Source organism: Dromiciops gliroides, chromosome 2 (assembly GCF_019393635.1).
Source record: "Dromiciops gliroides isolate mDroGli1 chromosome 2, mDroGli1.pri, whole genome shotgun sequence".
Lineage (NCBI taxonomy): Eukaryota > Metazoa > Chordata > Mammalia > Microbiotheria > Microbiotheriidae > Dromiciops > Dromiciops gliroides.
This window is the reverse complement of record NC_057862.1, coordinates 63,494,712-63,509,704: the sequence shown is the minus strand read 5'-3', so window position 1 is coordinate 63,509,704 and position 14,993 is coordinate 63,494,712. Positions and strand designations below refer to the sequence as shown.

General features: G+C 39.2%; 1 protein-coding gene across 6 annotated transcripts in view; it reads right to left on the bottom strand.

Moving 5' to 3' along the window:
• Window positions 1-3,606: 3,606 nt before the first annotated feature.
• The window catches only part of PRXL2A (peroxiredoxin like 2A), a 59,121-nt gene continuing 47,734 nt past the window's right edge, over window positions 3,607-14,993 (bottom strand). For 5 of the 6 annotated variants that reach the window (XM_043984942.1, XM_043984943.1, XM_043984946.1 and 2 more), the window contains one exon: window positions 9,732-10,571. In XM_043984942.1, coding sequence (XP_043840877.1) covers window positions 10,458-10,571 — 114 coding nt within the window. In that variant the 3' untranslated portion in view covers window positions 9,732-10,457. Of the gene's footprint in view, window positions 3,836-9,731; window positions 10,572-14,993 lie in introns of those variants that run through there. The other variant, XM_043984941.1, reaches the window with a different exon arrangement.

Genomic DNA, 14,993 nt, shown 5'->3' with positions numbered 1-14,993 from the left:
ATCCTTTGAAATAAGTAATGGAAGGGGAGAATATAATACATAGGGAAAGGGAGATACCAGGAAAGAGAGTATGTTTCTTTTGATTATCAGTCTATGACACTGGTTTTCTGATCCAAGTTAGAATTAAGATAATTTCTTTATTTTTTTAATGGGACATCTATGTGGCACAGTGGATAGAGCACTGCATCTGGAATCAGGAAGACCTGAGTTCAAGTGTGGCCTCAGATACTTACGAGCTGTGTGACCCTGGGCAAGTCACTTAATCCTGTTGCCTCAGTTTCCTCATCTTTAAAGAGGGGATAAAAATAGTTGCTATCTCCCAGGCTTGTTGTGAAGATAAAATGAGATAATAATTGTAAAGTGCTTATCACAGTGCATGGCACATAGTAAGCCCTATATAAATGTCAGTTGTTCACACAAATATAGAGTAAAATCTCCCAGTGAAGGAAGAAAGACCTGAATGTAATCAATATCTTCAATTATCCAAAAAACTGTCATATGGACAAGGGTTAAACTTGTTCGGCATGCTCTATAGGGGATATCTGTCTTTGTTGCCAGAAGAAACCAGGAAATTCAAGTGATAGGAAAATAGGCAAAGGAAAAAAATAAATGGGAAAAGTTTATGTGTAAATTTTGAAGTGAGATAATGGTTTGAGGCTCATGGAAAATTTAGCTAACTTGTTAAATCTATATGGAAAAAAAAATACATGTGGCAGGACAGGGACTGGACCTATGACTACATGGGTATAAGAAACTCCCAGAACTGGGAATTCTCTCCACCAATGCAAACAGGCACTTTCCTTTCAATTGACAATTTTAGAGAATTGCCAGAGCCACAGGTTAAATGACCCTCTTATGTCACACACCCATCATGTGCCAGAGGAAAGACTTAAAGCCACATGTTCCTGTCTCTCAGACAGTCTCTTGCTCACCATACCAAACTGCCTTTCTCCAAGGCATTCACAATAGCAATAATCCCTTACTTTTCTATTGCGCTTTTAGTTTACAAAATATTTCTATTTGCAACAGCTCATTTAGTTCTTTGAGGAAAATTTTCACTTTTATTGATTTCTTTGGCTTTTATATTAGCCTTATTTCCAAGTATATTCCTCTAAATTAGGGCCATTCACTGCAGAAATTGGAATGAGGGAGCCTTGGGGGAGAGTTTTAAAGTAAGTAAGAGACTTGATTAGTTTCTCCAACTCCAAAGGAAGGATTATATGGACCTAAGGAAGGAAGAAAGAAACCTACACACAAGACTTATACATCCAAAAGAAATGTATTAAAGACTATTTGCAGTTGTCTGGAGATAGAAGTGGGATGCCAGAAGCCTCTAATCCAGACTGAGGAGACAGTATGCAAGTTATTCAATTTAGAATGGTGTATCAGCTCTTCCCAAGATGACTTCCAGCTTCAGCTTTCCCTTTTTGTATAAAGAAAGCTCCATATCTGATTTGAGAAATGTTCTCTCCTTTCCTTGAGTTCCAGGATTGTGATTGGTGGGGAACAGGATATCATCTGGTATCTCTGCTTCCTGGTGTATGATTTGGGGTATTTGAATGCAATAACTGGTTGAGGGGAGTGAGAGTATGAGATTTGAATATTCCTTAATTTACTCAAGGTTAGTTAACAAAGGAGGCATCCTATCTATGATTCTAGGTGCCATTTGGCCCTTGGAGCACAGATGGGATCTATAATTTGACTATTGGGAAAAGATAGGAGAACTTTCTGGTTAGTTTTAGGAATGAAAGCAAAATTCAAGGGACAAGTAACATTTACAGGATAAGAGAAAAATCTTTCTAGGGACTTTAGAAAGAATAATGGGAGAATGACCTTGGGCTATTCTTTCAAGTGAGGAATCAAAGGCTTTATAGAAATACTGGGAAGGGAGCTTCCCTTCTCCTTTGATTACTAAATATGAAATGCTAACTCAGATCCCATAGGGGTAGGGTCAATAACCATCCCCCCAAACAAATAATCCTAACAAGACTTTACTTATAGCAATATCTAAATGCATTATACATATGTATGTTCTTTAGGAAGCAATATAGATTCATTCTCATTTCTCTAGAGTGAGGAAACAGTACTTGCAGTTACAAATTTCTAAGAAGCAAAACTATATTCTTATGCATAGAATAAGGAGTCACAGAAACCACAGAGACCAGACATTATGGGAAGCATTGCAACAGTTAGAAGTTCTACCATATATTTCACTCCTCACCTCCATCATACCTGTCACAGGGGAAATGGTTGGTGTGGGGATCCTTAGGTATTCCTCTTTAAAGAATTACACCCTCTTGCATACAGATCCAATTAGAATAAAATAATCTTTTGTTTAAGCGCTGGAGAAAGGAAACCTTGAGAGGGGTCTCCAGGGGAGATAGTTCCAGAGACATGGTTCTCTGAGATACCTATTTCCTCATACAGGAGAAAGGTCATAGCTTTTATAGATGGTAGATGGGGGTGATCACCTGAGAGTGGAATGTCTCATATTGCGGGTGGGTTGGGAGAAATTGGGTGAGGGGCAGTTGTTCTCTCTGTCCCCTTGGTGCCACTCAGGCAGCAGCCTCACCTAATGGGCTTATCTTGCTTCTTTAGGTGTGTCTGTCCTTTGGTTCTCAAGGAGAGTTACCCCAGACCCAGTGTCCTTTAGTTTAGTTTAAACTTTAATTCTAAGCCCGTAACAATACCATTCCATAAAATAGAAAAGAAAGGGAGGGGAGTGAAAGAAATTTAGTGAAACTAATCAGGTTATCAATCAAGTCTGACACTATATGCAATACTCCACATCAAAATTTCCCATCACTATAAGGAAGTACATTTTTTACAACTCTTCTCTGATTTGCTTCTTACAATTACTACTCATCTTTTTTCTACCTCCACATCACTCCAAAGAGCTCCTTCAGCTTTCCTTACTTTTTAAAATGTTCTCTTTGTTCAGGCTGGAAAGTTAAGTCATAGAATCAGGAGATTTAGGGCTGAAAGGGGATTTATAGATTATCTGGTCTAGTCCCCTCATTTTAGAGATGAAGAAATAAAAGACTAGGGAGTTTGAGTGACTTATCCAAGATCACCCAAGTAGTGAGTGATGAGGCTGGAATTTGAAGTAAGATCCAAATTCAATGCTCTTCAAGGGGAGTAGTGTGACATACTGAATAGACTGTTAGACTTTGATGTGGGTTCTAATCCCCCTCTGTATGCTTAATAGCTCTGTGACTATAGCCATATCACTTAATTTCTTCTTTTTCTTTTTTTTCTTTTTTGTGGGGCAATGGGGGTTAAGTGACTTGCCTAGGGTCACACAGTTAGTAAGCGTCAAGTATCTGAGGCCGCATTTGAACTCAGGTACTCCTGAATCCAGGGCTGGTGTTTTATCCACTGCACCACCTAGCTGCCCCCATGTGACTTAATTTCTTTGAGCCTCAGTTTGCTCATCTCTTTTTTGCCCCCATTTGCCTTACCTTGTATTGTACTTTTCTTTTTTTAAAAAAATTTATTTATTTAGAATTTTCCCCAAGTTTGTATTGTACTTTTTGATGTATGCCCCCAGTAGATTACCCTGGTAGAATATATACTTGCTGAAAACAGAAACTGTCATGCCTTGCATGTAGTAAGTACATAATATTTATTGAATTATTGAGATGAATTGCCATTGCTCATACATCTAGTGAATGACTGAGCATTTGAACCCTGGTCTTTTGCTGCCGAATCTAGTCCTTTCTCTCCTAGGCCATGATCTTCAACTTCTCTCTCTTTTGCCCTCTTCATTTTGACCATATTGTAAAGTTGACCAGTGGTCAAGTCCTTTAGTTTCCTAAATATCTTGGAAAGTTTCCTTTTTAGAGACAAGAGAGAGGAGACAGACAGAGACAGGGAGAGACAGAGAGAAAAAAAAAAACATTTATTAAGCACTTTCTTTGTGCAAGCCATTGTGTTAAGTGCTACAGATATAACTATAAGGAAGCAAGACAGTCAAGACTAGACCTATACTGTCACAGTATTGTTACAAGTCTTCCTACCACTAATCTTTCCCTTTTCTGATCTGTCTTACTCACCATTTCCATGTTAATCATTCTAAAGTACTGCCCTTCTCATTGAATCCCCTCCTGTTCAAATTCACTTCAACAGCTCCTTATTCCAAATTTCTCAACCTGCGTTTCAAGGCCCTCCAAGATAGGACCCCAAACAATCTTTCTGTAAAGGCCTTGTCTCTCCAACTGTTATGGCAACTGTTGAAACATTACTCAACCTTTAATAACAATATATATCATGACCAGAAAGACTTAAAGGTTTTAGTTAACTGATAGCTCAATGAATCAATAGTCTTTTAGGTATTTGAAAATGGTGGTTAAAAAAGCTAAAAAATGAGAGAATAGGTCAGCTTTATTTTGCATTATTAACAAACACTGCATTAAGTCCTGAATACCACATTTTAGTTGGGCAGCTAGGTGGCACAGTGTATAGAGCCCCAGACCTGGAGTCTGGAAAACCTGAATTCAAATTTGGCCTCACATATTTACTAGCTGTGTGACCCTGGTCAAGTCATTTAGCCCTGTTTGCCTCAGTTTCCTGATCTGTAAAATGAGCTAGAGAAGGAAATGGCAAAACATTCTAGTATCTTTTGCAAGAAAATCCTAAATGGGATCACAAAGAGTTGGACATGACTGAAAACAATAACCACAACCCCATTTTAGATGGGGAACTGACATACTGGATTATGGTTTAAAGAAGGGCAATCAGAATGGAGAAGGGACTTACAATCATGCTAGATGAGGAACTGAGATGATTATTTTGGGGAAAAGAAAATCGAGGGAAACTACTATCACTGTCCTCAAATGCCTGAAAGATTATCCTTAGGAATAGTGTCTAAACTTGTTCTAAGAAGTTCCAGAATGAAGAATAGGCCTAACAAGTGGAATTTATAGGGAGATACTTTTTACCTTCATACAGAAGGCCTTCGAAACCATTAGACTGGTCTAAAAATGGAATGGGATGCCTTTGGAAGTAAAGAATTCCTAATTCCTAGACATGTTTATGTTTACCCTCAGTTTCTTTCTTTCCTTCCTTCCTTCCTTCCTTTCTTTCTTCCTTCCTTCCTTCCTTCCTTCCTTTCTTTCTTTCTTTCTTTCTTTCTTTCTTTCTTTCTTTCTTTCTTTCTTTCTTTCTTTCTTTCTTTCTTTCTTTCTTTCTTTCTTTCTTTCTTTCTTTCTTTCTTTCTTTCTTTCGGCAATAAGGGTTAGGTGACTTGCCCAGGATCACACAGCTACTAAGTGTCAAGTGTCTGAGGTCGGATTTGAACTCAGGTCCTCCTGAATCCAGGGATGGTGCTTTATCTACTGCACCACCTAGCCGCCCTGACCCTGTTTCATTATCAGACAAATGACAGGGATATACTTGTTTGCCTCTGAGGTTGAGGTGTAGGAGAAATAGATTGGGGGAGGGGGAAGGGGAGAGATGGTCTGGGGAGAGGTTGTTCACATGAAGGAAACAAGAAAAAAACTTATGGAAGAGAGGGGAAGAGGGGGAAGGAATTGGGGAGTGAGTGAACCTTAATGTCATCAGAATTGACTCAAAGAAGGACTAACATACATACTAAAGTGGGTATAGTAATATATTTTTGCCCTGAGGGAGGGGAGGGAGATAAGGGGGGGGGGAGAGGGGAAGGAGGGAAGGACAGATTGGGGGAAGAGAGCAGTAAAAAGCAAAATACTTTCGAGGAAGGTAAAGATGTTCTGCATAACTGCATAAGTATGATATATTGAATTGCTTAATTTCATAGCGAGGGTTGATGAGAGAGGGAGGAAGAAAATTTGGAACACAGAATTAGCGCAAAGACCTTAAAATCATCAGAGTTGGCTCATGGAGGGAATAACATTCACACCCAGTTGGGAGGAGTAATCTATTTAACCCTACAGGAAAGTATGAGGGGAAGAGGATAAGGAAGGAAGGGTAAAAAAAAAGGGAGTGCAGAGTAGGGGAGGGGACAGTCAGAAGTAAAACACTTTTGAGGAGGAATAGTTTAAAAGAAGATAGAAGAGGCAGCTAGGCCGCGCAGTGGATAGAGCACTGGCCCTGGAGTCAGGAGTACCTGAGTTCAAATCCGGCCTCAGACACTTGACACTTACTAGCTGTGTGACCCTGGGCAAGTCACTTAACCCCAATTGCCTCACTAAAAAAAAAAAAATTATAAAAAAAAAGAAGATAGAAAATAGAGTAAATATCATAGGAAGGGAATAAGGTGGAGGGAAATAGTTATGATGATTGACTATAATGGCAAAACATATGGTACCTACTTTGCTGGGCTAATATGAAGAAAATTCTTTGTCAAGTTTAAGGTACTTTATTTAGGTTATGATGAACAGGATACTATCAGAAAAACCTGGAAAGACCTACATGAACTGAAGCAGAGTGAAATGTACTGTATAGAAAATAACAGCAATAGTGTAAGATGATCTGCTGGGAAGCATGTGGTTATTTTCAGCAAGGCAATGGTCCAATATAACCCTGAAGGACTTATGAAAACGGCAACCCATCTACAGAGAAAGAAGTGATAGTATCTGAAAATAGATGGAAACACATTTTTTTTCCTCTTTTCCTTTTTTTTTTTTTTTTGGTGAGGCAATTGGGGTTGAGTGGCTTGCCCAGGGTCACACAGCTGATGGGTGTTGGGTGTCTGAAGCCGGATTTGAGCTCGGGTGCTCCTGGTTCCAAGGCTGGTGCTCTGTCCACTGCGCCACTTAGCTGCCCCTGGAAAAACATTCTTAAAAAAATTTTTTTTTCTTCTTTGACAATTCCTCAATCTGAAGTTTTGGGGTTTTTTGACTGGTTTCTCTCACAACCTAGCTAATGTGGGAATGTTTTCCATGACTACTCATGTATAACTTATTTTGAAATGCTTGAGTTCTAGTAGGTGGGGGGGGTGGGAATGGAGGAGGAAGAGAAGTTGGAACACAAATTTTTTAAAAAATTGATGTTAAAATTTTTTGCATATATTTTGGAAAATAAAATTTTATTCAATTAAAAATATAAAGGGGGCAGCTAGATGGCACAGTGGATAGAGCACTGGCCCTGGAGTCAGGAGGACCTGAGTTCAAACCTAGCCTCAGACACTTGACACTTACTAGCTGTGATACCCTGGGCAAGTCACTTAACCCCAATTGCCTCACAAAAAAAAAAAAGAGTATTAAATGAGGTCCCTTTCAACTCTAAATATAAGATCCTGAGATTTCCCTCCTCTCGAACACCAGGGGATTTTGTAATTCTTATCACCCATCCTTATCTCATACTTAGCTGAGTACTTCTCTTAATCTCTTCCTAAATTATAAACACCTTAAGGACAAAGGCTCTATTTTATTCACCTTGACATCAACTACTTGCACCAAGAACATTGCTAATACAGAGTTGGTGCTCAATAAATATTTGTTCAATTTTTTGAATTGAGGTCATTAGGTCAGGTCAAGAAGCATTTATGAAACACCTACTATGTGTTAGGCATTGTTTCAAGCACTGCTGTTATTCATCATCCCATTTGATGGATAAATTACAGGCTCAGGGAGATTAACAAATTACCACACACAAGACTAGACCCAAGTGAAGGCTACCAACTTCTCCAATGGGCTGTTGGAGCATCTGATCCACATCGGCATTATTTTCACTTTTAACATTTTTGATAGTGACTTCCTGGGGAGACAACACACTATTTTTTTCTATTGTTAATGTCTTATGAGAAAGTTTCTTACTTTTCAAATATATACAAAAACATACTGTTTTCCTAAAGATGATTTTATTATAGCCAAGTACCAAACATTTTCCCAGTAGGACAAGCTTCTAATGGATATATTAAAAATCAATGGGGTCAGAAGATTTAGTGGGAAAAAGTCATCTTTTCTGGTAAGATTTCTCTACGTTATATAAAGTCATAACCACACACTCACAAAGATTCCTTATTTCATCAGTGCACACTGCATCTTCTCCACAACTCAGCAGGCTGTTTCATGGGCTGCCTTAGCTAGGAAAAGAACGTGGCCAACCCTCAGGTGGCAAGCTCCTCCAAACTTGGTTAGGTTGGTCCTTGTATGGACACAGCCCATCACTGCGGAGCCCACAATATTCCAGGTGCACAAGTAAAAACTCCAGTCTTTGTGACCTTACAAAATTAGCACATTCTCAGGGCATCGGAAGGAGATAGAAAAGAAAGCCAGAAAAAGTCTTCCACATTAATTATGTCCAAGAATATCACTCCCCAAATTATACACATCAGAGAGGCAACACAGCATAGTAGAAAGAGCACTGATTTGGTATCAGAGGATCTGGGTTCAAGTTCCAGTTCTAATAAACAGTAATTCACATTTATATAGAGCTTGAAGGTTTACAAGGCAACAAACCTGTGGAATAGGTAAAGTAACAGCTGACATTCACACAGTGCTTCATAGTTTCCAGAGCACCTCACATGCATTTTCTTCTTTGAAGCAGGTACTAGAAGGTTGTTGTTTTTTTAACCAGATTCCTGATTTTATCAGTGTACAGGGATCCTGGTGAGGAGCCATCCCCCCAAATGGAGATTTACCCATTCTTAACAATATATGGTATTAAAGAGTTGCTTAGGAACACCCAAAGGTGTTAATATATAAACCACCTGGTTTTGATGGAGCTGCCTTATTATCCAAAGGGATTTTATGAAACCCTGGATTAATAAGAGCAAAATGCCCTGCAATAGAACTCCAAACTGAACCCAGATAGCTAGCAGATTAAGTTCCTATTTGCTGACTTCTTTCCCTGGGATAATAAGTCCTCATTCTTGTAAAACATCTAGGCATCCTAGTCCTTGACAAACCCCTTTTTGAATCACATAATCTTTTCATAGTATTTGCCTTAAGTCGAACTGTCAAACTGGTTGGTATTTCCCACATTCTTGTCATAACTGAAATTGCTAAACTGATTTGTATTACTTCTATTCTTGTTATAGTGTTTGCTTTTAAGTTGATTTGTATCGTGCTGATAAAACTGTGTGTCATTACAAAAAAAAGTGTCTTTGAGCTCCTTCTTTGGAAGGGGTCTTTGTGTGATTCATGCCTGCTTGTTCTTGGGAAAAATAAACTGGTACTATGTTTTTCTTGTAAGTATCTGATCTGTTTTTTTCCTGTAGGAGATGTTATAAAAATAATATTTTCTCTGATCTGTTTTTTTCTGTAGGAGACAGGCATAAAAACCAAAATTTGACAAAGGTTAAGGGACATGCATAGGGCCCTACAGCCACTGGATATTGGAAGCAGCTTTAGAACTTAGATCTTTCTGCTGCTACTCCCTGCAGATGCCTAACACTGTCATCTGACCTATGGTTGTAACCAGGGAACCCCTAAATCTTTCCATTCTACCCTCAGCTTCAATCTTAGGCCTTCCAGCCACACTTTCTTAGGTGCTTTTATCTTTTGGAGAGCAAGGACTGTCTCAAATTTTATCTTTTTATTTCTGCTACTTAGAACAGTCCTAGGCACGTAGTAAGCTCTAAATAAATACTCATTCACTCACTCATTTATTCATTCATCCATTCATTCCAATTCATCCATCCATTCATTCCTGTCTTTGAGGCCATCTCTTTAATCATGATGCTATGCTGCCTGTCACTATAGGCAGCATCATTCTCCTTTTAATAGATGTAGAAACTGAGGCTCAGAAAGATTGTTACTTATATATTGTCAGACAGTATCAAAGGCAAGATCTGAACACTGGTCTTTGTTAATTAGCAATGCAGCACTTTATTCATTATGCCACGTCTATTATTATCTTCACTAACTATTATAAATAAATGAGGAAACTAAGTTTCACGGACAGTAAGTGGCTTGCCAAAGAGCTAATAGATGTCAAGACCAGGATTCAAACCAAGGACTCCCGAGGCCAAATTTAGTGCTGTTTTCATTCTCTCCTGACTCTTTTGGGGGGCTATTAGATCCAGGGCAAGTCACTTAACCTCCACCTCTGTCTCCTCCTCTGTCAAATACTTGCCCAGTTTGTTTCATATGGGCACTGAGAGGGAAGCACTTTGCAAACCTCCAAGGTGCTACAAATGTGAGTGAGGTGAGCTGTGATGAACAGCCCAGAAAGCCAAACCTCACATTTCTCTCACTTCTCAGTGAAAAAGCATTGACTAACCTGCTCGGGGTGAGGGAGGGGGGCAGGGGGAGAAAGAAGAAGGAAGGAAGGAAAAAGAAAGAAGGAAAGAGAAAGAACAGAAAATAAGAGAAAAAAATTTTAAAAATTGATTTTGTTTTGAATCCTAATTGTTCAGCCAAAGTAAAAACCCTGGAATCCAAGAATGAGGCCAGATAGGGTTTAATCCCTAGGAGAACTATGTAATGCAGATATAAATAAGGAAGTCCTCTGTGGGATTTGTGAAGGCCAAGTCACGTAATCACAGTCTCATCTTTCTAGTTTTCTCCGAGGTCAGTCCTTACATTTGATCATTTTCCCTCTGAGGTTGAAGTGTGTGCCTTGATCTTTTTGGCAGCTTCCAGAACAGAGGCAGGGTCGGCTTTATCTCCAAACTCTTTCTCTCGGTGCTCTAGGAGAATGCCCTGACAAGAAAGTAAGACAGTATTAGTTCTCCTTTCTCATATATGGGGGAGGAGGAGGGTAAGAACAGAGGCAAAAAGGGGCCAGACTCTGATTGAGAGATGGCACTACTAGGCACATACGCCCAAGGAAGTCAAAGGCAGAAAGAAAGGCCTCAGAAGCACCAAAAATATTTGTATCATCACTTTTCATGGTAGTAAAAAATGGACAACAAAGTGTGATTGGGAGATGATTGATTGGGAAACAGTTGAACAAATTCTAAAATATGAATGGTGTGAGAAAATAATTATTAATAATAAATTTCTTGGGGACCAAGAGATCACTTTCTTTTCTTTTCTTTTTTTTTTAGTGAGGCAATTGGGGTTAAGTGATTTGCCCAGGTCACACAGCTAGTAAGTGTTAAGTGTCTGAGGCCGGATTTGAACTCAGGTCCTCCTGACTCCAGGGCCAGTGCTCTATCCACTGCACCACCTAGCTGCCCCAAGAGATCACTTTCAGTCCTTTCTTCCCCCAATGCAGAAAGTAGAGTTCTCCTTGAGAAACTTCATTAAATTTCATTTGAAACAAACCCAAATGAACAAAAGGAAAGGAGATAGATTCTTTTGTCTAGATCAGTGAAAGACTGATGGGGTTAAATCACACCTAGATAATAGACTTTGACTTAAGCAACTTGAGTGAAGGTCTTTTGCATCCTTTTCCCTGATGTCGTCCATAGAGGTCATTTTAATGTAGACCACCTTTAAGTTATGTCAACCAATGGAATTGAATGATGCTAACCAAATAACTTTGACCCGCCTCTATAAAAAGAGAATAAAAAAGCCCATGGAAGACACCCCGAGAGGTCTAGGTATTCAGGGGCTTCTGGGTATTCGACATCTTCTGGGTCTTCTAGTTCTTCTGAGCTCTTTTGGGTCTTCTTGAGAGCACATGCTGTCTCCCAGAGAGACAGCATAGATCTTTTGGGCCTTTTCTCCTGCTCATGCTAAATGGCATGCTGAAGTTCTCTCCCTGCTTTCTCTACTACATGGCTTGAGACCACGAGAAGTTAGGGAGACACATGGTCAATCTTTTACTTGTATAATATTGAATTAATTAATAATAAATGCTTACCCCAAACTGGTAGCTATAGCTATATTAACACACACACACACACAGGAATCGGGGAGGAGGGGAGTTGATTTTGTTTTAAGTTCTAATTGTTCAGTCAAAATAAAAATCCGGAATCCAAGACTGAGGCCAGATGGGGTTTAACCTCTAGCAGAAATATTATATACAGATGCATATATGGAAGTCCTGCATGGGAATTCTACCGTAAGAAATGATGGCTATGGGGCATTCAGAGGCACATGGGAAGACTTGTATGGACAGATTTAAAGTCAAGCAGAACAAGTATAAGACAGACAATCACTTCAATAAAGGAAAGCAATTCTTAAATGAAACTGAGCTGATTAACTGTAATATCAAATCTTGATCTGAAGTACTATGCAGTGTTTGGGATACAATTACCAAAAAAAGAGAAAAAGAAAAGAAAGAAAGAAAGGAAACAATCCCTTCTCTATTTTAAAAAATTCAATTTTATTTTAATTTCCATTCCAGATTCTTTCCCCTTCCTCTTTCCCACCCATTGAAAAGGTAAGAAAAATAAAACCTATTACAAATATGTATAGGCATCCAAAACAAATTTCCACATGGGCAATATTCCAAGAAAAAAAAAAAGCAAAAAATAAAAGAAAATATGCTTCAATCTGTCCTCTGAGTCCATCAGCTCTCTTTCTGGAGGGGGATAGCTTATTTCATCATGAGTCCTTTGGAACTGTGGAATCCCTACTCTAAAGGAGCCTATATTCTATAGGTAGACAATTTACACATATATACACTTTGTATAATACATGTGTGTGTATATGTAGAATAAATAAATGAACAATAAATACAAGGTCGTTAAAGGGAGGGAGGCAGCAGCACTTAAGGACATCTTGAAGGCCTTTGGGTAGAAGGAGGTGGTGCTTGAGTTTTAACTAGAAGGAAGAGAGGTATTCTATGAGATGGGAGTGAGAAGAGAGTGCATTTAGTATGAGGAAAAACCAATGCAAGGGCAAGGAGACAAAGGATCTACTTCTCTTTGGGAGAAAGAGATAGCCAATTTAAATATACTTTGGAGAAGAAATAAAATACTACATTTACCAAAACAACAACAAGAAAAACAAAGAAAAAAAGCCAATTTGAATGGATTGTAGAATATGGGGACCAATGCTGGAGAGATAGGTTAGGGTTCTAATAGGCAAACAGAAGAATTTATCTTTGATCCTAGAAGCAGAAGAGTTATTGAGTAGGGGAGTGTACATAGTCACATCTGCCCTTTAAAAGTCACTTAAACAACTATAGGGAGGATGGCTTGGAGTGGGAGAGACTTGAGGCAGGGAGACTAAGTACTGTACATTTTTGTTTGTTTGTTTGTTTGTTTTGGTTGGGCAATGAGGGTTAAATGACTTGCCCAAGGTCACACAGCTAGTAAGTGTCAAGTGTCTGAGGCTGGATTTGAACTCAGGTACTCCTGAATTCAGGGCCAGTACTCTATCCACTGTGCCACCTAGCTGCCCCAGTACTGTACATTTTAATAGTCTAGGTGAGAGGTGATGAAAGACTGGACTAAGATCGGAGCAACGTGAGTAGAGATGGGGTCAGATGAGAGAGATAATGTAGCATGGAATGAAGAAGAATGAAGGACTGAGGATAACACTGAGGTCACAAACCTAAGAGATTATAAGAAAGGTAGAGCTTTTGACAAAAATAGGGACATTTAAAAGAGAGGTGGCTTGGTGGGGAGAAAGTCAATGAATTCTGTTTTAGACAGGTGGAATTTCAGGTGTTTTGGGTTCCCCAGTCTGAAATGCCCAATAAGAAGTAGGTGATATGGAATTGGAAAATCAGGGAAGAAACTGGGGCTGGATATACAGGTCAGTGAGTTATCTTCACAGAAATGATAATTAAACTTGTGGCAGCTGATGAATTGACTGAGAGAACAAAGAGAGAAAAAAGGGCCTGGGACAGAGCTTTGGGGAACACCAATGGTTAGGAGTCATGATAAGGATGACCCAACAAAAGAAAAAGAGGGGAAAAATAGGCAGAAGGGTCGGGGAGAGAACACTAAATGAGAGTATCCTGAAATTTCAGAGGAAAGTATCTAAGAGAGGGTGATCAACTGTCAAATGCAGCAGACAAGTCAAGGACAATGAGGACTGAGAAAAGAGCACGAAATTGGCAATTAAGAGACTGTTGGACAATGAAAAATCCTTCCCTTCTTTTCAGCACTTAGCACACGGTAGGCACTTCATACATTCTCATTTGAATGAGTACCTGAATGGTAGTAAAAACCAAATGTTGGGGCAGCTAGGTGGCACAGTGGATAAAGCACCAGCCCTGGATTCAGGAGGACCTGAGTTCAAATCTCAGACCTCAGACACTTGACACTTACTAGCTGTGTGACCTTGGGCAAGTCATTTAACCCTCATTGCCCCACAAAAAATAAAAACAACAACAACAAATGTTGCATCTGTGGAAACAATTGTTGTATGTGTTGATTTTTCTTTGTCACAATGAAGGGTTCAATAGAGCAGAGGAGGATATCAGGAAATCAATGAAAAACCCAAAAGTATCACTAAAGCTTTGAAAAAGAGAAGGAAGCGGGGCATCTAGGCGGCGCAGTGGATAGAGCACCGGCCCTGGAGTCAGGAGTACCTGAGTTCAAATTCGGCCTCAGACACTTAACACTTACTAGCTGTGTGACCCTGGGCAAGTCACTTAACCCCAATTGCCTCACTAAAAAAAAAAAAAAAGAGAGAGAGAAGGAAGTAGGGGAGGGGTTGTAGACACTAGGTCTATTACTGGGCTCCATAGGCAAAAGGACTTTTAGAGATTTTTTTAAAATTAAAAAACCCTTTTTGTTTATGTAAAGGTGTTTAATTAAAATATCTTTTATTAGTCCAGAGTACTGAATGAAAGTAAATTAATAGGCAAATAAAACAGGAAAAGCAGTCTATAGGAAAAGTAGCTTGGATACCAAATATTTGCTGTAAAAAAGGAGGAGGAGGAGCAGGAGAGGAAGAAGAGGAAGAAGAGGAGGAAGAGGAGGAAGAAGAAGGAGGAAGAGATAGAAGAATGTCTATGGTATTCTAAAATCATCCCTAGAAACCTAATTTTGAAAATTTTTGCCTTGGTAGGAACTGAAAAAACCTTCCATTTCCTCAAAGTAACGTACATTAAAGGGATAGATACAAAGCAAAACAAGATGGGGTTACCTTTGCCTTAATTTGGTAAGAGACAACTGCTTGTCTGGTCATTTCTTTGATGATTAAGCAATCAGCTTTCTCAATGACAGCTACCTTCTCTCAAGGTAGGCCCTCCTGAAAAAGGGAACAAGAGCCAGA